A 21,764-nucleotide genomic window follows, 5' to 3' on the forward strand; every position below is an offset into this window, starting at 1 on the left:
ACCCCCCGTGCCTTGGTTCACTCTACTTCCCTGTAAGCTAACCACCCTCCCCTCCTCCCTTCGCTAACCGCTTGCAGAGGCAATAAAGTCATTGTTGCTTCACATTCATGCATTCTTTATTCATTTATCACACAAATAGGGGGATGACTACCAAGATAGCCCAGGAGGGGTGGTGGAGGAGGGAAGGAAAATACCACACAGCACTTTAAAAGTTTACAACTTTAAAATTTATTGAATGCCAGCCTTCTGTTTTTTGGGCAATCCTCTGTGGTGGAGGGGCTGGTTGGCCGGAGGCCCCCCCACCGCGTTCTTGGGCATCTGCGTGTGGAGGCTATGGAACTTGGGGAGGAGGGCGGTTGGTTACACAGGGGCTGTAGTGGCAGTCTGTGCTCCAGCTACCTTTGCTGCAGCTCAGCCATACACTGGAGCATACTGGTTTGATCCTCCAGCAGCCTCAGGCTTGAATCCTGCCTCCTCTCATCACGCTGCCGCCACATTTGAGCTTCAGCCCTCTCTTCAGCCCGCCACCTCTCCTCCTGGTCATTTTGTGCTTTCCTGCACTTTAACATTATTTGCCTCCACGCATTCGTCTGTGCTCTGTCAGTGTGGGAGGACAGCGTGAGCTCAGAGAACATTTCGTCACGAGTGTGTTTTTTTTTTTCTTTCTAATCTTCACTAGCCTCTGGGAAGGAGAAGATCCTGTGATCACTGAAACACATGCAGCTGGTGGAGGAAAAAAAGGGACAGCGGTATATAAAAAGACACATATTATAAAACAGTGGCTACACTCTTTTTCAGGGTAAACCTTGCTGTTAACATTACATACATAGCACATGTGCTTTCGTTACAAGGTCGCATTTTACCTCCCCCCACCGTGTGGCTACCCCCTCAACCCTCCCCCCTCCTCGTGGCTAACAGCGGGGAACATTTCTGTTCAGCCGCAGGCAAACAGCCCAGCAGGAACGGGCACCTCTGAATGTCCCCTGACGAAAAGCACCCTATTTCAACCAGGTGACCATGAACGATATCTCACTCTCCTGAGGATAACACAGAGAGATAAAGAACGGATGTTGTTTGAAAGCCGGCAAACATACACTGCAATGCTTTGTTGTACAATGATTCCCGAGTACGTGTTACTGGCCTGGAGTGGTAAAGTGTCCTACCATGAAGGACGCAATAAGGCTGCCCTCCCCAGAAACCTTTTGCAAAGGCTTTGGGAGTACATCTAGGAGAGCAGCAAATGCTAGGGCAAATTAATCCTTTCACATGCTTGCTTTTAAACCATGTATAGTATTTTAAAAGGTACACTCACCGGAGGTCCCTTCTCCACCTGGTGGGTCCAAGAGGCAGCCATGGGTGGGTTCGGGGGGTATTGGCTCCAGGTCCAGGGTTAGAAACAGTTCCTGGCTGTCAGGAAAACCGGTTTTTCCGCTTGCTTGCTGTGAGCTATCTACAACCTCCTCATCTTCCTTGTCCCCAAAACCTGCTTCCGTGTTGCCTCCATCTCCATTGAAGGAGTCAAACAACATGGCTGGGGTAGTGGTGGCTGAACCCCCTAAAATGGCATGCAGCTCATCATAGAAGCGGCATGTTTGGGGCTCTGACCCGGAGCGGCCGTTTGCCTCTCTGGTTTTCTGGTAGGCTTGCCTCAGCTCCTTAAGTTTCACGTGGCACTGCTTTGGGTCCCTGTTATGGCCTCTGTCCTTAATGCCCTGGGAGATTTTGACAAAGGTTTTGGCATTTCGAAAACTGGAACGGAGTTCTGATAGCACGGATTCCTCTCCCCACACAGCGATCAGATCCCGTACCTCCCGTTCAGTCCATGCTGGAGCTCTTTTTCGATTCTGGGACTCCATCATGGTCACCTACAGCTTGCCACGCTGGCCAAACAGGAAATGAGATTCAAAAGTTCGTGGTTCTTTTCCTGTCTACCTGGCCAGTGCATCTGAGTTGAGAGTGCTGTCCAGAGGGGTCACACACACACACTGGGCACTCTGGGATAGGTCCCGGAGGCCAATACAGTTGAATTGTGTCCACAGTACCCCAAATTTGACCCGGCAAGGCCGATTTGAGCGCTAATCCACCTGTCAGGGGTGGAGTAAGGAAATCGATTTGAAGAGCCCTTTAAGTTGAAAAAAAGGGCTTCATCGTGTGGACGGGTGCAGGTTTACATCGATTTAACGCTGCTGAATTCGACCTAAAGTCCTAGTGTAGACCAGGGCTTAGACTGGTCTAGCTTATTCCCCTTCCTGTATGACCGTGGTTTTCAAACTTTGTAGGCTGTGTACCCTTTGCCAAATAATGTAGTCTACTACATACCCCCAGCTGAGATACCTACAATTCCATTGCCAAGTCTTACTAAATAAAATGCATTGTTCCCCATTACAGGATTTTTTTTGTGCTTACTCCCTGATGAGAACTCGTACCTAGGGGTACGTGTGCCCCGGTTTGAAAACCACTGCTCCATGGGAATAATTGTCCTCGTATATGTACATTGATCACAGTAAAACTCTGGCTATTTCAGGTGCATTGTGCCACTTCAACTACAGCAGCAGAGTTAAAGCAATACAACTACTGTAGGTGGACAAGGGCTTAAAGCGGGAGTCGTCAATTGGCAGGCCCCATCCAGACCGCTAGATGCTTTTGAATGGACTGAAATCTTATTTACTTATGATAATTATTGGGTTTTTATTATTTTCTCTGGAGTCTGGACCATGACAATACCTTGCTCCAAGAAGTGTGGACTTTGACAAAAAATAGACTACCCCTGGCTTAAAGAGAAGGCACACACTCTCGGCTAGCGACTAGGGCATTGGACTAGTAATTGAGACACCTGGGTTCTAATCCTGCCTCTGCTACTCCTGTAATACATAGGATGGAGAACGCTCTTGTTCAGTGTTGGCTTGATGTAGACCAATACGAGGAAAACCACGTATTGTCTCTCCTAGCGCAGAAACTAAATTGGCCACAGTAGAGATTCGTGTGTGTCTCTGTCTGTCTGTCTGTCTGCTTCAATCTTCAGGAGATTTTTGGGTGTTTTGTTTTTTTTATTTTGTTTGGAAGAACAGCACTTTTAAATCGATCTAAGAAAATCTCTTTGAGGCAGGGACCACCTCTCGTTCTGTGATTGCACAATCCTAGACACGAGGGGGTCCAGGTCCATGAGTGGGGCTCCTTGGTACCATTGCAATGCGTATAGTAATCTAGCTACTGCTCCCTTGGCTCCTTATTTGACAGACCTCTGAAGATCTCCAGCAGCCCATCGAATCGCCCAATGGAGACAAGACTTTTTTGCTTTTTTCTACCACAGTAATACACCAGAAAAGGATCTAAGAATCGCAGTCATACAAGGCAGCATCTCACTACATGCCACCTGCCACTCCTGTCTGAAACTCTCGGCTGGAGCAGCCTTTTTAAAAAACATCTATGATGTAACTCTTACCTCTCTGTCTCCTTCTTGCGAGGCAGTGGAAATACGATTACTCACGCTCCCCAACAGCACAGGTCTTGTTTTTCAGGTTTAGGCGCTGGCTGCGTTAGGTAAAGCACTTGATCTTGCTGTAGGATCCAAAAACTTCAGAAAACCATGCCTGGTACTTGGCAGGAAATTAACTTTAACAAGAAGTATAAGGTAATCATTTTGGGGGCAGGGCATATTCTCCCTGGGACCACAGCAGATACCTGAGAGACTAACTTGACAAGAAACTTGATTTATTTCAGCTCATGAGCTGTATTTCAGAGGTGATAGGCTGTTTAAAAATAGCTTTTGAAATCCCCTCATTTTTGCTGCGCCTTGGTTTGTATGACAGCAGGGGTTGGAAGCCCTATGAGACAAGGCAGGGGGCCCTGTTGGGCCAGGCACTGCACAGACCCTGATCCAGATTTGGGGCGGGGGTGCATTATGGCAGGTGCATGAGCAGTAGTAGTAAGGTACAGCCAAGAGATGCCAACCAAGATCAGAGTTCCTTTATGACATGTGTATGTTATTAATAGTACTATGGTAATGCCTAGGGGGTCCCAGTGAGAGGAGGGGCCCATTATACGGTATGCATTAGTAGTATGGTACTGCCTTGTTGCTCCAGCTCAGACTGGGGGGCCCTGCTATTGGGCCAGGTGCTGCCCCCTGCCAGGTGAGGCCCCATTTACAGCATCTGTATCATTGCCTGCACTATAATAGGGCCCAGAGGAGATCAGGGCCCCTGTCCTGGGGAGCACTGCCCAGACCCCAAATCCCTGGATTGTTTTGTTTTAACACCATCTCCGAGGTCAGAACAACTCATGGTGAGAGCACTACACTAGCCTGCATGACACCTGCCTTCAAGGTCTGGCTCTACCGCACAGTTCTGGGGAACCCTCAGCCAAGTCACTTCATCTGGGTCTCTGTTTCCCTTGTCCGTAAAATAGGGACAGATTATGCACCCCATCTGCTTGAATTGTGAGCTCTTCAAGGCAAGGCTGGTCACCCATTGTGTCTGTGCAGCAAAGCTTGAGGGTGGGGGGCGGGGATTTCCCCAAATCTTGGTTAGGGGTGTGTGCGCAGCACGTGGCACCCCTAGGGCCCCCAGCTCTTGGTGGCGGGACAGGAGGGAGTGTCTGTACAGCACCTGGCATGGTGGGGGAGCCAGTCTCAGATCAGACGCTTAGGCACTGCTGCAACACAAACATCTCCTTGTACTTTTTGCTATCAGTCAGTAACTGCCTGGGCTAAGTGGGGATGATAGCTAATAAATTTAAAAAAAATTAGCACAAGTGTCAACTGTGTGTGTTGTGTTGTTCCTGTCGTCAGGGTAACCTAGCCGGAGTCTTGGTTGGTAGGTAATTTTTGGATCCAGCAACGCCTGTTGATTTCAGAGGGCTCTGTCTCTGTGGAGTGATTGATTGACTGGTAAAAGACCTGAGGCTTCCTGCAAACTCTGAGCTGTTAAAAAGGGACACTACCAATTTTTAACCATCGCCCGTCTGGCTCTAGCTACATCCAGTGTTTGGCTTGCCTCAGCCTTGCCCTGAATTTGCTGGAGCACTCCTGGATTTGCAGTGAGAAAGGAAATGGGGGGGCCCTTTGCCAACACTTCATGTTCAAGTTCCATTTCAAAACAGGCGGGTGGAGGGTTAATAAATCACTAGCTGTTTCAGTGAATAGCTGATTGATTGTTCCAGCTCCTTATCGCTGTCTTTAACCCCTTGTGCAAGGTGTTTATAACACACGCTGCTCATGCCCATGACCCGCTGAGAACAGCTGTTTGTCACTATGTTAATGTCCCATTTAGGGAGGTTAATAAAAGTGTAGCTAACCTACTAGATGTATTACGATAGCACATGAAAGACCAAGAGTGGGAGCCTGTTATGGGATCCTCATCAGGCCAGGCGCTGTACACACATCCAGCGAAACCATCCCTGCCCAGCAGTGCTCTCACTTGGAATATAGAGTGGGAGGGGAACCTGGGGCACAAAGGGGGAAGGGACTTGCCCCAGGTTACACAGGGAGTCTGTAGCAGAGTGGGGACTTGAATCCTGATCCTACAAGGCCCAGGTTAGTGTCCTAACCACTGAGCCAACCTTCCCCTGTGGAGGCTTTTGAATTGTGGTGCATGTCTCAGATGGGTGTTAGGGTGTTTTTGTTTTCCTTAGGGTCCAAAGTTCACTGTTTGAAGTAGTTGGGTGTGTGTGTGAGAGAGAGAGAGAGAGAGACTAGAGCTAGTGAGAATACTTATCTGGGATGTGTGTGTACGTAGCCGACGTGAGCACGTGTGTGGATAGGTGGGGTGTGTGTATGTACGTGTGTGGATAGCTGGCGTGTGTGGATATACCTATGTAATGGGTGGAGCATGGCCATGTGCGTGTATATATGTATACACAGCTAGTGTGAGAGCATGCACATGTGTGTACTTCACTTTCCTCACCCAGCAGAAAGGGCCGGTAACGGGTGTGTAATGGGGGTGTTTGTGGTATGGAATCCTTCTCCTCAATGCACGTCATTGCAGGAAGCCCTGTGTTAAGGCTCCATCTCACAGCCGTGCAGACATGCGCACTAGGATGGCAGCGTCAAGCCTCGAGCTGCTAAATGTCTATTGAAGGGGGTTGTTAATGATCAACTGTACAGAGCAGAGCACATGTGAGTCACACTGTAACCTCCCCCCCGCCCCCCGGCTTGGGGCTTGGTCATCGGGGCACCCTCAGGAGTCAGTGCTGCTCTTATGAGTCAGGACTCTGCCAAAGCCTCTAACTTACCCGCTAACAACATGGCAGCTATAGCGGCTCACTGCCCTAGAATGTGTTTGGTTAGTCTGAAAGTTATTGTGGCTTGAAGAGTAAGTGCAGAGAAGGGAGAGGGAAATGGAGCTGTGGTTAAAATACAGGCCGGGGAGTCAGCACTCCTACGTTCATTCCTAGTGGCACCAGGGGAGCGAGGAGTGGGAATGGGGACTGCTGGGTTCTCTTCCCAGCTTGGGAGGGGATGTGCGAGTGGCAGCAATTTGTGGTTAGAGCATGAGATTAGGTATCAGGGCTGTGAGGTCTAGTGGTCAGAGCAGGGGGATTGGGAGCCAGGACTCCTGAGTTCTCTTGCCATCTTTGGGATCGCGGTCTAAGCACAGCAGCAGGAAGAAGGGTTGTCTTGTGGGTAAGTCACACAGGCCTGTGGTCAGTTCCTTGCTCTGCCACAGGCTTCTTACATGGCCTGGGGCTACACAGTCCTCCTCTCGGCATCTGTTTCCCCATTGGTGAAACGGGGAGAAGAATCCTTCTTTTGTCTAGGGAGAGTGTAAAGTCTTGGGGGCAGGAACGGTTTGATATGACTGAGAAGCCATGATCTTGGGGAGGAAGGGGGGGTGCATGATGTGGGGGCGCAATCTTTGTTGGAGAATGTCTATGTAACAGGGTCCCCAATTTCATTGGGGGCCACCCAGTGAGTGAATGGGAATCTGTGCAATGGGGGATCACCAATCTTGGTCAGGGCTGCGATGGGCTAGTGTAATACTGATCGTACAGGAAACCCCACTCCCCCACGTGCCGCCTCAGCCTTGTGACTGATGGGGGAGCATGTTACGTCAGCGTTCTACCTCCCAGTAATAATGATAAGCCAGGAATGAACTGGCTGGTCCGGCCAGACATTCCAGCACCGTGATGCAGGAGCGTTGACGACCTGGTGGAGAGCTTTTCAATAACTGAATCACTGTTAAAGGAAGCTGTGCAGCTGTAGGAAGTGGGAGACCTGGAACTGTTTTATCGACAGCTTTGTTGACACCCAGAAGGGTGTAAGTGAAGGTGTGAATTTTAACCAATACAGTTCTGCTGGTTTAGCCTCACGTGTGTTGTCTGGTTAAAAAGGATGTTGAAAAATCAGAGGGTGTGGAGAAGAGCCACAAAAATGACCCAAGGGCTGTAGAAAACGCCTGCCAGTGAGAGCAGAAAGACAATCAAGAGGTGACTTGCTCCCAGTGTAAAGCGCCTTCACAGGGGGAAAAATCCCAGATACTAAAGGGCTCTTCAGCGGAGAAAGGCAGAACAAGCCCCGATGGCTGGAAGTTAAAGCCAGACATGCTGTAATTAGAAATAAGGCAGCAATGCTTCCCTGTGAAGGTAGTTAACCACTGGAAGTGGTGGAGTCTCAGTCTCCTGGTGTCTCCAAGTCCGGTCTGGCTGCCTCGCTAGAAGATGCTTTAGCCAGTCATGAGTTATTGGGCTCAGTACATGGGGAACAAGTGGGTGAAACTCTCTGGTCTGGGATATGCAGGTTAGATGAGATGATCTTATGGTCCCTTGAATGCTGTGAAGCTAGACACACTTGTTCTAGTATGAGGGACTTTTTTCAGGTTAGTTAATGTCACTTCGGAAGGGGTTTAAGCTAAAACCTAAAATGCCACTCTTGTGTGGAGTGTCCCCATGGGGATTCTACAGATGTGACTGGACTGATAAACTATAACTGGTAAAATATTTCCTGCGCGGATAAGGCCTGAGGAACAGGGTGCAGGTGGTGAAGAGACAGGAAGTGCTGTCTACAGTGGTTAGAGCAGGGCATGCTGGGAGGCTGGACTCTTGGGTTCTCTGGGAGGTGTCTACAGAAGGCAGAGTGGTAGTGAGGACTCCTGAGTTTTATTTACAATTCTCTCTTCTGCACTGTCAGCTACAACACACAGATGCTGCTGCCATTAACAATCACTCTAGAGAGGTTTACCATCCACGGATGGACCTTGGGCGTATCAGTTTTCGCTGCCCCATGCCTCCGTTTACACTGACTGTTTCCCTTCCCCTAATGGATATACTGCTAGGCTGCAAAGGGCTCTGATTCTCCGCTAAAAAGGAGCTGGAGGAGTTCAAAGTGTTGGTTAGCAACGTTTGTCCTTCAGTGCGCAAGGTAATGGGGGTAAAGCAAGCTGGTTTTGTGAAACTAACACACCTTATTTTTATATAGCATCAGTGATGCAAACAGTGTCTCCGGCCCAGGGCCTCTGAGCTACGTAGGCAGCTGACTCCCCTGGGGGAGGATCTGGGCTTCGGTGAGAGAAGTGGAAGAGAACACGGAGTGAGTGAGTGAGAGAACAAAGGTGGAGGGGAAGTGTGGCCTAGTGGCCAGGCCCCTGGCCTGAAATGCAAGAAACCTGGCTCCAGTTCCCAACTCAGCTATCGACTTTCTCTGTGACCTTGGGCAAGTCCCTTCCCCTCTCTGTGCCTCTGCTTCCCTATTTTGTTGGGCCTTGCACAGACCCCGCCAGTGATTGGGGCCCCATTGTGCCAGGCTGCAGAGACACACAGTGAGACACAGTCCCTGCCCTGGAGAGCTCACAGCCTGAATGGACAAAGGGTGCACTATTCAGAGGGGCAACCTGCAGCCCAGAGGGGAGAAATGACTTCCTTAAGGTCATGCAGGGAGTCAGTGGTACAGCCGGGAATCGAACCCAGGTCGCAGACTAGTGCCCTAACCAACTGCAGATGTCCTGCATCCTAACTCAGCTGCATAAGCATATGGCTGTCCTTTGCTGGAGCTGCCAACGTGGGAGATTTTAGCAATGTTCCCCAGGCACAGGCAGGGCTGTGGTTTGCTCTGCATTTGCCAGCAGGCCGACGGCTTCACGCCCCTCCTGACCTCAGAGAGCCACTCATTAACATGCTGCATGGTGCCCGGGGGGTGGGTGTTGGGTGTGCCCGACGCCCAAGCGTCCTGTCATCTTCTCAGCGCCTGCTGCCCAAATCCACAGCCTGGCACAGACACCAGGGACTGAGAGGCACCTACTGGCCTGGCTGGAGGAGGAGAACTGATCAGAGGGCTTGTGGCTGCAGTTAGTAACTCGGCTGTGAAGGAGATGTAGAACTTGTCTAAATGGGAAAGTTGCAGCAGCTTCACTTAGGGAAAGTGTTACCAGTTATCCAGCTCTAGTTACTCCAGCATAACCCCATGGGGGTGGATGTACGGATGGTTAGCATGCTGGCCTGGGACTTAAGAGACCCACGTTCAATGGCTTGCCTTCTTATGAGATGTAGGGCAAGTCACTTAGCCACTCCGTGCCTCAGTTTCCCCCACCTGTACAATAGGGATAAGAGCATTGTGCTACACACAGGGATGTTGTGAGGATGAAGGCATTAAAATGGGTGAGGTGCTTAGATATTACAGAGATGGGGTCAGCTAAGGACACTAGTAAATCTTGTCTCTCCACAAAACTACGTGTATGTAAGTAAGCACACAGTTATCCCCAGGGTGCAATGTTCCACTGATGGGCTCTCTGCATTCTGGGGTTTTTCACATGGTGGATCTTTGGATCTCCCATGAGTCTTCTCCAGCTATCCCATAATGCATCTGGTTTTCATGAGCCAGTGCTGTTTTCAAACAGCTACCAGCTTAGTTTCAAACTGCAAAGAGAAAGCATCGCAATCTGGGCAGCCATAACCGCTAGGGGTTGTACCAGTACAATGATATCAACTAAACAAATCACACCCTAGCCGACATAATTATATGTACCAGGACACAGGCTGGGTGGAGACCATGCCTTCTGTTGATAGAAGAATGGCTTTTTGGGGGTTAGCTTAAATCCCTTCCCTGGAGACTGAAACTAAACCAAAAAAGAAAAGGAGGACTTGTGGCACCTTAGAGACTAATCAATTTATTTGAGCATAAGCTTTCATGAGCTACAGCTCACCTCATCAGATGCATTCAGTGGAAAATACAGTGGGGAGATTTATATACACAGACAACATGAAACAATGGGTGTTACGATACACACTGTAACGAGAGTGATCAGGTAAGGTGAACTATTACCAGCAGGAGAGCGGGGGGGGGGGGACTTTTTGTAGTGACAATCAAGGTGGGCCATTTCCAGCAGTTGACAAGAACATCTGAGGAACAGTCCGGGGGGAGGGGGGAATAAACATAGGGAAATAGTTTTACTTCGTGTAATGACACATCCACTACCAGTCTTTATTCAAGCCTAAATTAATTGTATCCAGTTTTGCAAATTAATTCCAATTCAGCAGTCTCTCATTGGAGTCTTTTTGAAGTTTTTTTGTTGAAGAATTGCCACTTTTGCCTTTAGGTCTGTAATCGAGTGACCAAAGAGATTGAAGTGTTCTCCAACTGGTTTTTGAATGTTACAATTCTTGAAGTCTGATTTGTGTCTATTTATTCTTTTACGTGGAGACTGTCCAGTTTGACCAATGTACATGGCAGAGGGGCATTGCTGGCACATGACGGCATATATCACATTGGTGGATGTGCAGGTGAACGAGCCTCTGATAGTGTGGCTGATGTGATTAGGCCCTATGATGGTGTCCCCTGAATAGATATGTGGACACAGTTGGCAACGGGCTTTGTTGCAAGGATAGGTTCCTGGGTTACTGGTTCTGTTGTGTGGTTGCTGGTGAGTATTTGCTTCAGGTTGGGCAGCTGTCTGTAAGCAAGGACGGGCCTCTCTCCCAAGATCTGTGAGAGTGATGGGTCATCCTTCAGGATAGGTTGTAGATCCTTGATGATGCGTTGGAGAGGTTTAGTTGGGGGCTGAAGGTGATGGTTAGTGGCGTTCTGCTATTTTCTTTGTTGGGTCTGTCCTGTAGTAGGTAACTTCTGGGTACTCTTCTGGCTCTGTCAATCTGTTTCTTCACTTCAGCAGGTGGGTACTGTAGTTGTAAGAACGCTTGATAGAGATCTTGTAGGTGTTTGTCTCTGTCTGAGGGGTTGGAGCAAATGCGGTTGTATCGTAGAGCTTGGCTGCAGACAATGGATCGTGTAGTGTGGTCTGGATGAAAGCTGGAGGCATGTAGGTAGGCATAGCGGTCAGTAGGTTTCTGGTATAGGGTGGTGTTTATGTGACCATCGCTTATTAGCACTGTAGTGTCCAGGAAGTGGATCTCTTGTGTGGACTGGTCCAGGCTGAGGTTGATGGTGGGATGGAAATTGTTGAAATCACGGTGGAATTCCTCAAGGGCTTCTTTTCCATGGGTCCAGATGATGAAGATGTCATCAATGTAGCGCAAGTAGAGTAGGGGCATTAGGGGATGAGAGCTGAGGAAGCGTTGTCCTAAGTCATCCATAAAAATGTTGGCATACTGTGGGGCCATGCGGGTACCCATAGCAGTGCCACTGATTTGAGGGTATACATTGTCCCCAAATGTAAAATGATTCCAATTTCCCCTCTGATCCCACTGAGGGTTGCCAAAAGAAACTACACCATTTGCTCAAGAAACTCCCTGAAAAAGCACAAGAACAAATCTGCACAGACCATAACCCTGGAACCCCGACCAGGGGTATTCTATCTGCTACCCAAGATCCATAAACCTGGAAATCCTGGACGCCCCATCATCTCAGGCATTGGTACCCTGACAGCAGGATTGTCTGGCTATGTAGACTCCCTCCTCAGGCCCTACGCTACCAGCACTCCCAGCTATCTTCAAAACACCACAGACTTACTGAGGAAACTACAATCCATCGGTGATCTTCCAGAAAACACCATCCTGGCCACTATGGATGTAGAAGCCCTCTACACCAACATTCCACACAGAGATGGACTACACGCCGTCAGGAACAGTATCCCCGATAATGTCACGGCAAACCTGGTGGCTGAACTTTGACTTTGTCCTCACCCATAACTATTTCACATTTTAAAATCAAGGTGGGATGTATTTCGAACAGATCTGCTCTGGTTTGAATAGGAATTATTTCAGTGAAGCTCTTTGGCATGTGTTATGCAGGAGGTCAGACCAGAAATATGATCGCAGTGGTCCCTTCTGGCCTTAGGATCTATGAATCTAATGTTGCCCCCTCCCCATTGCCCCCTTGTGCCTCCTAATGCTACCCCTGCCACCCCTGTACTCCCCCCCAGACAGCTGGGTTGAATTCAAAATAAGACCGTCCACATGGTCCTTTGAAATGGGTTTAACTACACTGCTGTAAATTCACTCTTTTAAGCTTAAACTGGTGTAACTGTCTACCAATAATGCACACACACCAAAATACAGATGGATCTCTGCAGGTCCCTCGGGGCCATACTGTAATACTACTAATAATGCACACACACCAAAATACGGATGGATCTTGGCAGGCCCCTCTGGGCAGTACTGTAATACTACCAGTAATGCGCACACCAAAATACAGATGGATCTCGGCAGGCCCCTCTGGGTGGTACGGTAATACTACTAATAATGCGCACGCAAAAATATGGACAGATCTTGGCAGGCCCCTCTGGGGTCTTGCTCTGAGAGAGGGAGTGAGTGCTCGGGCAGGAGACATCCCAGTGACTGGAGCAGCCAGAGTCAAAGTTTAATCTGTCTCCTGCATGGCCAACAGAGTTGTTCCCTGAATGCCAGCAGCCTAGCCCTCCACTAGCTCTGTCCCTCCTGGTGCTTCCCTGCTGCCACCTGCCCTTGCCCCTCCCAGTGCTGCTGGGCCCTCCATAGTGCTGCCCCCCCCCCAGCACCTGAGAAAAAGACTTAGGGTTACAGTGGATAATCAGCTGAACATGAGCCCTTAGTGTGACACCTTAGCAAAAAGGGGGGTAACGCAATCCTGGGCTGTATAAATGGGGAATCTGGAGCAGGAGGAATCTGTTGCTTTTGGATTTGGCTCTGGTGCCACCTGCTGGAACAGAGTGTCCAGTCCTGGGGCCCACACCTGGAGAAGCTTGTGGTAAATCGAGAGGGTCGGAAGGGAGCCACGAGAGATTAAGCGATTGGGAGATACATGTACCAAAGAGAAGGTTAAGGGGTGACTGGTCACAGTCTATAGGAACCGATGTGGGGAACAGAAATGTGATCACAGAGGGCTCTTCAATTTGGCAGACAAAGGTCTAACGAGATCCAGGGGCTAGACAAAGTCAGTCTGGAAATAAAGTGCAAACATATAACTGCGGGGAATTACCTCTTGGGACACCTGACCCAGGGTGGGGTGGATCCTCACTCTGGCAATTGGAACTCCAGATGGGAGGCTTTTCTGACAGATCTGCTCTGGTTCAAACAGGGAATTAATGCGGGGATGCTCCATGGTCTGTGCTAGACAGGAGGTTGGACCTGATGATCACAATGGTCCCATTTGCCCATGGAACCTATGAATCTAATGCTGCTCCCTCCTCATTGCCTCCATGCCTCTTAATGCTGCCCCAGCCCCCATCTCATGCCCCCCCACCTCCTAATTCTATGTCTCTGGTCCCTTCTTTTGCATCCCAGCACCTCCTGCTCCTATCCCCCCTAGTCTTCCAGATCTACTCTGTAGGGAGCGTCCTTGTGTGCGTGGCTGAAGCAGAGAGGCGGTTTCTTTTCTCTTTCTGGCGCCGGTTCCTCCGTGACTCAGCTGGCACCTGTCCCAACGTGCCCGGGCACTGGCCGTCCCTCCTATCGCCCCACTGGGGAGCTGGACTCCTCCCAGTGCTAGGTGTTCCTGCAGAACATGGGGGAATAGAACCCAGGTGTCCTGACTTCCAGCTTCCTCATTGTTCTAACACACTAGATCCTACTGCCTGCCTCGAGCTGGGGAGAGAACCCAGGAGTCCTGGCTCCCAGTCCCTGCTCCCCACTGTTCTAACCCCTAGATCCCTGCCGTTCACAGTCCTGGTGCTGGAACTCTGGAGTAGGGTCTTGTTGTGGGAATGGAGGTGCGGGGCTGGATGGGCGTCAGGACTCCTGGGATCGATCGCCAGCTCAGGGGTGCGGGGGTGGTGTCCAGTGGTAGGTGCAGGGAGGGCTGGATTGCAGTATGCTGGCCAGTAGATCTGAGTCACTGCTGCTCTCTACTGGCTGGCATCGGGCCTGCTCAGCTGTGTGTCATCAGCCCCGTATTGCTCGCGGCGTGTGGCAATTGTCCATTAGCTAAAGATGCAGGATTTTGGCAGCAGGAGGAGCTGAGCTGTCTCCTCGCTGCCGCTGCGAAGTGCTGAGTGGCCTCACAATGCCAAGCAGCGTTATTATTAGACATTGGTGGGACGGGCACGAGCTCCACTAGGGGGTGTATTATCAATGGGGGCTCACGTGTCGTAGCTTGTGTCGGCCAAGCTCCTTGCCTCCCCCAGAGCTCCTTGCCTCCCTCCATCCCCCAGCAGCTGCCTCGGGCCACCCTCCCAGCCCCTGTTAGATCAGGGACATCCCTCCCCCCAGGGGTGCTACGTGCCCCTCCCACTTCCATAGGAGGGTTCCCTATTCTTCCCCCCATGTCAGTGACTGTGTGTGCCCTTGGTCCCACCCCCCATGCCGGTGGCTCTGTGTGCCCCCAGTCCCGCCTCCCCACCAGTGGCTCTGCGTGTGCCCCCAGTCCCGCCCCCCGGCCAGCGGCTCTGCATGTGCCCCCAGTCCTCCCCTCGCCCACCAGCGGCTCTTTTTGTACCCCCAGTCCCGCCAGCCATACCCTCCATTCTCCTCAGTGGCACGCAGAGTGCCCCCTTACTCCTTCTCCTCATGCAATGGGCTCTGTATGTCCCATCCCCCCATTCCAGGATCTCCTATTATCCTTGTCAGGGTTCTGTGTGCCACCCATGTCCCGCTCCCTCCCTTACTCCGATCCCACATTCTCCCCCCACGCCAGAGGCAGAGGGCAGGCCCACATTCCTCCCCCCCGCCACCCTCCCCCACTTATTATTTGTCTGGGCGATGTCACTCGGGTGTTGGGGCGTCTCCGGGTTACACTCCATAACACTCCATGGGTGTTATGCTGGAAGCGTTAATAGGTGCTCTCGACCAGTGCTTTGCTCTGCAGACAATTGCGGAGGTGCTCGGCGCTGTGGCTGTGCAGAGGCTCAATGGGTCCCCCCGTTTCCCCTTCCGGTTTCCCGATTTGCTCCAGAATCCATCGGATTCTGGCCCGTGATGCCTCAACCATTCCCTGAAACGCTGGAAGCGATCGGCTGCGGTGCTTATAACTTGTAGCCTGGCCCACAGACCGACCCAGAAATGCTAACCGAGTGTCAGGGCCTTCGTGAGCTGGGCTGGGGTTATGGTACTGCCCCCAGGCCCCAGCCAAGAGCACGGCTCCATTATCTCGTGTGCGTTATTTGGAGTATTACGGTAGATACTAACAGGCCCAGCTGAGATCAGGGCCCCATTACAGCATGTAGAAAAGGAGTACTTGTGGCACCTTAGAGACTAACCAATTTATTTGAGCATGAGCTTTCGTGAGCTACAGCTCACTTCATCAGATGTTTACCGTGGAAACTGCAGCAGACTTTATATACACACAGAAATCATGAAACAATACCTCCTCCCACCCCACTGTCCTGCTGGTAATAGCTTATCTAAAGTGATCAACAGGTGGGCCATTTCCAGCACAAATCCAGGTTTTCTCACCCTCCACCCCCCCACACAAATTCACTCTCCTGAGCAGGAGAGTGAATTTGTGTGGGGGGGTGGAGGGTGAGAAAACCTGGATTTGTGCTGGAAATGGCCCACCTGTTGATCACTTTAGATAAGCTATTACCAGCAGGACAGTGGGGTGGGAGGAGGTATTGTTTCATGATTTCTGTGTGTATATAAAGTCTGCTGCAGTTTCCACGGTAAACATCTGATGAAGTGAGCTGTAGCTCACGAAAGCTCATGCTCAAATAAATTGGTTAGTCTCTAAGGTGCCACAAGTACTCCTTTTCTTTTTGCGAATACAGACTAACACGGCTGTTCCTCTGAAACCTGTCATTACAGCATGTGTGTTTCTATTAAGGCCACTGTAGCACATCAGGGGTGTGCATTATTGGTACTATTACGGTAGCACCTACAGACCTCAACTGAGTTTGTCCCCCGTTATGTCATGCACGTTATTGCTAGGATTACGGTAGTGCCTGGAGGCCCCAGCTGAGCTTGGAACACTGTGATCCTGTGAGCCCAACTAGCCTGGTATCCCCCCACCCTCCCTGCTACCCCCAATCACAGCAGGGGCCCACCCAGCCTGGTATCCCCCCACCCTCCCTGCTACCCCCAATCACAGCAGGGGCCCACCCAGCCTGGTATCCCCCCACCCTCCCTGCTACCCCCAATCACAGCAGGGGCCCGCCCAGCCTGGTATCCCCCCCACCCTCCCTGCTACCCACGGTCAGACTGAGGGCCCACCCAGCCTGGTATCCCCCCCACCCTCCCTGCTACCCACGGTCAGACCCAGGGCCCGCCCAGCCTGGTATCCCCCCACCCTCCCTGCTACCCACAGTCAGACTGAGGGCCCGCCCAGCCTGGTATCCCCCCCCAACCCTCCCTGCTACCCACGGTCAGACCCAGGGCCCATCCGTTTGGTAAGGTCTGTCACTCTGTAGCTGGGAGCCTAGGAGCTGGTGGGTGGGGGCCTGTGACCGGGCTGTGGGAGGCAGATCTGCCAGCCTGGCAGCCTGCCCTGTCTGTGTCCAGCACTGTCCCTGTGCCAGGCTCGCTGAGGGAGGAATGCAGCAATGCAGGTTCTCCCAGGCACATCCAGGTCAGACCACACCCTCCACGCTGCTTAAACTAGACGTTGTTGCCGTCACTGTGCCCAGGTGGGAAAGAAAAGTGTGAAGACCCAAGACTCCTTCTGGCTCCTGCAGTAGCTGAGGACGGTATCCGGGAGTCCCGACTCTCAGCCTACCTGCTTTAACCCACTAGACTCCACTCCCCCCTCCCACAGCTGGGATAGAACCCAGGAGTCCTGGCTCCCAGCTCCCCTGATCCAATCACAAGACCCCACTCTCCTGTCAAAGCAAGGATCATGAGTTTTGGTTTGTTGTTGTAGGGTTGCCTGCAGTGGTCTGTGCACACCCAGAGATTTCCCATCTGGCCACTGTTGGGTGTCCCACGTCTGCAATGAGTTTGGCGGGTCTCAGCTGTGTTCCTCGTGATACCGGTGCTCTCCTGAAACTGGCACTCGCTTCTCTCCTCACCCTCAGTCTCCGTGGCGAGAGTGGGGGCTGAAATGACCTCAGAGTCAGACACTCTCTCGCCACTTCAGGCGAACTATCTCAGTCCCTGTCCTGGGCCGAGGGGGCATGGCATGATGGGGCATGCCCTGATCACACCGTGCCTCGGGATGCTGCAGAGAGGCGGGGGAAGGGGCACCTGAGGCAGGTGAACAAGTTGGTGCGTAGCAACCACAAGTGCCTAATTGGAGACAATCTTGAAAAGTTGCAACATCTTAAATCGCTTTTCTGTTGTGCTTGCTGCTGTGAGCAGGCAGGGAGCCTGGACTCCTGGGTTCTGTGCCTGGCTCTGGAAGGGGTGTGGGTCTAGGGGTTAGAGCAGGGGGCGCTGGGAGTCAGGACTCCTGGGTTCTATTCCCGGATCTGGGAGGGGAGTAGGGTCTGATGACTGGTGGGAGGGTGATTTATACAGCCCTGCCTGCAGGCCCAGCGTTTAATGCACATCTGCAGACCCCCTCCCTGGGCCATGCAGGAACAGCACCGGACCAGCGTGTCCACGGAGGCTCCGGCCAGGCTGCTACTCGCCAGTTAACTTCTTTGCCTGCTCCGTGCAGTCGCTAGGAGTGGGTGGCAGGCTTATGAGCCGGTGCCGGAATCCTGAACTCAGCAAGTCTCTTGCGGCTTCAATCCAGTCCCCGGCTGGGCCATCTAGGTGCCTCCCCCGTTGCCCAACATCTTGCAAAATGCCTTTGCTCTGTGGAAGGAATAATCGGGCTTCAAAACGCCTGCCAGAAGCCAGTTAGCAGGGCCCATGTAATGCCTCTTCCCTGGGGATTATCCTGCTTTGTTTATATCATCGTATATAGTCCATCGAGGCCATGGCTAGGAAAGTTGTGGGGTCTAGTGGACAGGGCACTGGAGAGGGAGTCAGGACTCCTGGGTTCTAGTCCTGGCTCTGGAAGGGGAGTGTGGTCTAGTGGGTTACAGCCTGGGGATGGGTGTCAGGCCTCCCGGGGTACACCTGCACAGCAATCTGAAGCCCGTAGCCGGGAGTCTTAAAGCCCAGGTCTGCTCACTCGGGCTCGCGCCATGGCACTAAAACTAGCCGTGCTGGTGCTGTGAAGCGATAGAGGCGGGCGGGCTGAGATGTGCTGCTGCAGGTTGCTGCTAGGGTGACCAGACAGCAAGTGTGAAAAATTGGGATGGGGGTGGGGGGAATAGGCGCCGATATAGGACAAACCCCCAAATAGTGGGACTGTCCCTATAAAATCGGGACAGCTGGTCCCCGTAGTTGCTGCTGGCTGCAGGCAAACCCCTAGAGTCTGGTCCCAGCTCCGCCACAGACGGGCTGTGTGACCTTGGGCAAGCCCCTTCCCCTCTCAGGGCCTTTGTTTCTATTGCCACCCATGTCTGTCTTGGCTGTAAGAGCTTTGGGGCAGGGACTGTCCCACACTGTTGGGTCTGTGCAGCACCTGGCGCAATGTGGCCCCGTTGAGCCAGGCGCTGCACAGACCCTGACTGAGATCAGGGCCCCATTGAGCCAGGCGCTGCACAGACCCTGACCGAGATCAGGGCCCCATTGAGCCGGGCACTGCACAGACCCTGACCGAGATCAGGGCCCCATTGAGCCAGGCACTGCACAGACCCTGACCGAGATCAAGGGCCTGCATCATGCCAGGTGCTGCACAGGTTGTAACTGAGATTGGGCCCCCATTGTGATGAAGGCTGTACAGACTCTGACCCCCATTGTTCTGGGTGCTGCTGCACTGACCCTGACTGAGATCAGGGCCCCCACTCTGCCAGGCACTGCACAGACACATGAGAGAAAGTCCCTGCCCAAAGAGCTCACAGTCTAACTAGACAAAGGAAGGCTTGTTTGCCACATTTTACAGGTTCAGGAGCTGAGTCCCAGAGAGCCAAATCTCCAACTGATGGAGATGGACACGGCTCCACTGGTCAGTGAAGTCACAACCATTTACACCAGCTGAGGATCAGTGCAGAGCGATTCATTGACTTGCCAAGGCACATGGGGAGTCAATGCTGGAGCTGGAATTAGCCTCAGCCTAGTGCCTTAGCCACAATGCCAGCTTTCCTCTTTCAGATTGTTGATACACCCAAGAGGCCTGACTTGCAGACACCCCTACCCCCACCCCCATGCTCTAACCCATTAGAACCCACTCCCCTCCCAGAGTCAGGGATAGAACCCTGGAGGCCTGACTCCCATTCCTATTCCTGGGTTCAAGCCACTAGCCCACCCCTCTGTCTCCAGGCCGTTCCCCTCATTTGCAAAGCCCCTGGGTAGCGCTGGGGCAGCAGCTGCTGCCCAGACTGAGGTCTCTCTGTGTGTCTCCCTGTCCAGCCACCCCGTTCGTCACCAAGGTGAAGGAGATGTGCCTGCGCCGGGAGGACTTTGAGATTCTGAAGGTCATCGGGCGAGGGGCCTTTGGCGAGGTGAGCGCTGCCAGCCATCCCTGCTTGGACTCACGAGGGGCTAGTGGTCCTCAGTTTTGGCCATAGTCACGGGTGCAGTGCTGGGCACAGCACCACCTGCTGCCCCTGCTGTGTCCTGCTAAATGCAGTATCACCTTTTGTCACTGGGTGGGGCTGACCTATTGGAGACCTGCAGGGTGCAATACCATCTCCTGTCACAAGGTGGTGCTGGAGCTCTTGCTGGGTGCAGTACTGCCTACTGTCACTGGGAGGCTGGGGAGGTCCTGGGGCAGGTGGGCTGCAGGTAGCAGAGGGAAGACCAGGGAGTGGGGCTGTAGCAGGTTATTCCCACAGGGAGAGAGGGTAGGGCTCCATGCAGCCATGGTCCCTCCCTGCTGCCCCTGCAGCTATTTTGGGGCCAATTCAGACTGGCTCCTGGAGGTCCCCTCTCTGATCCCATGCTCTGGCCACCAGGTGGCAGTGGTGAGGCTGCGGAACAGCGAGAAGGTTTATGCCATGAAGATACTGCACAAGTGGGAGATGCTGAAGAGAGCGGAGGTACCTAACCCTAATCCTGCCCCCAGATTCCCCCCCTGCACGCTCACTACCCATGGTCCCCTCCCTCCCATCCCACAGATTCCCTGCCTCGTGGCAGTGAACAATGGCAGGTATCCCATTTTCAGGCTGGATGGGCCCATGGGTCTGATCTGGAATGGCAGGGGATTGGGGAGGGATACCGGTATGGATGGGCCCATGGGTCTGTCCAGAACAGAAGTGGGTGGGGGGAGACTGCGCTGGATGGGCCCTTTGCCCCAGTGCTGCAGCACTTTCTGCAGTGCCCTTGCTATGACAGAGCCCTGCAACCTCCCTGCCCTGGGGTGCATCCCCTGAGGCCTCACCATCTCCCTGCAATCCCCTTGCAGACAGCCTGCTTCCGGGAGGAGAGGGACGTACTGGTGAAAGGGGACAGGCAGTGGATCACTGCCCTGCACTACGCCTTCCAGGATGAGCAGTACCTGGTAAGACTCTCCTCTGGGGGGGGGGCACTGAATTGCAAGGGGATCCTTGGTCCCTCAAGCACCATCTCCTTGCTCCCATGGACCAGGAGACCCTTTCCTGGTGGAAGCGGCTGCACAGGCCTGGGTTAAATCCTGCTCTGGCTGCATCCGGAGGAAAATGTTAGGAGGTATGCATCTGGTTGCCAGCAGGTGGCGCTGTGGGAGCTGGGCATTGCCAACAGGGTGTGTGTGGGGCAGGCTGGGCATTGCCAGCAGATGGCGCTGTGTGGGTGGCTGGCATTGCTGGAGGAGCTGCAGGTGCTGGGTATTCCCAGCAGATGGCGCTGTAGGGCTGCATTGTTTGCAGCTGCCGTGAGTTATTTTGCAGGTCCTGCAAGGCTCATTACTGGTGACTGGCACAGCCTCCAGGGAGGGGATTCCTCCCCCCTCCCCCGCACACACACACACATCTCCCCAACTAATGCTGCCCCCTGTCTGCAGTATCTAGTGATGGATTACTACGTGGGTGGGGATCTGCTGACCTTGCTGAGCAAGTTCGAGGACCGGCTACCCGAGGACATGGCCTGCTTCTACCTGGCCGAGATGGTCCTGGCCATTCACTCCATCCACCAGCTGCAATACGTGCACAGGTACGGCCTGGCTCCCAGACCCCCCTGCTCTAACCCGTCGGACCCCACTCCCCGCCTAGGGCTGGGATAGGACCCAGGAGTCCTGGCTCCCAGCCCCCTGCTGTAATCATATAGTCCTGTTTACTTTATCAGTAGCTGGTCCCTCTCTGCCTTCTCCCCTCTCTCCCCACAGGGACATCAAGCCAGATAATGTCCTGATTGACATGAATGGACACATCCGCTTGGCTGACTTTGGCTCCTGTCTTCGACTGCGACCAGATGGGACGGTGAGAGGCACAAGCTGCCGCAGGCACTGAATGTGTGATGCCTGCAGAGCAGGAACCTCCACAGACCCAGGCCTGGGTCAGCCCCTACAGCCTATTTCCCCCTTGTGGAGTGGGATCAGCCCCTACTGCCTATTGCCCAGGACTCCG

General features: G+C 52.8%; 1 protein-coding gene across 4 annotated transcripts in view; it reads left to right on the forward strand.

Moving 5' to 3' along the window:
- Positions 1–21,764, forward strand: part of CDC42BPG (CDC42 binding protein kinase gamma) — a 65,146-nt gene that overhangs the window by 11,440 nt on the left and 31,942 nt on the right. For all 4 annotated transcript variants that reach the window (XM_073351939.2, XM_073351941.2, XM_073351940.2 and 1 more), the window contains exons 2-6: positions 19,633–19,724; positions 20,178–20,261; positions 20,627–20,722; positions 21,203–21,351; positions 21,524–21,617. In XM_073351939.2, coding sequence (XP_073208040.2) covers positions 19,633–19,724; positions 20,178–20,261; positions 20,627–20,722; positions 21,203–21,351; positions 21,524–21,617 — 515 coding nt within the window. The remainder of the gene's footprint in view (positions 1–19,632; positions 19,725–20,177; positions 20,262–20,626; positions 20,723–21,202; positions 21,352–21,523; positions 21,618–21,764) is intronic.

This window comes from Lepidochelys kempii, chromosome 7 (assembly GCF_965140285.1).
Source record: "Lepidochelys kempii isolate rLepKem1 chromosome 7, rLepKem1.hap1, whole genome shotgun sequence".
NCBI lineage: Eukaryota > Metazoa > Chordata > Testudines > Cheloniidae > Lepidochelys > Lepidochelys kempii.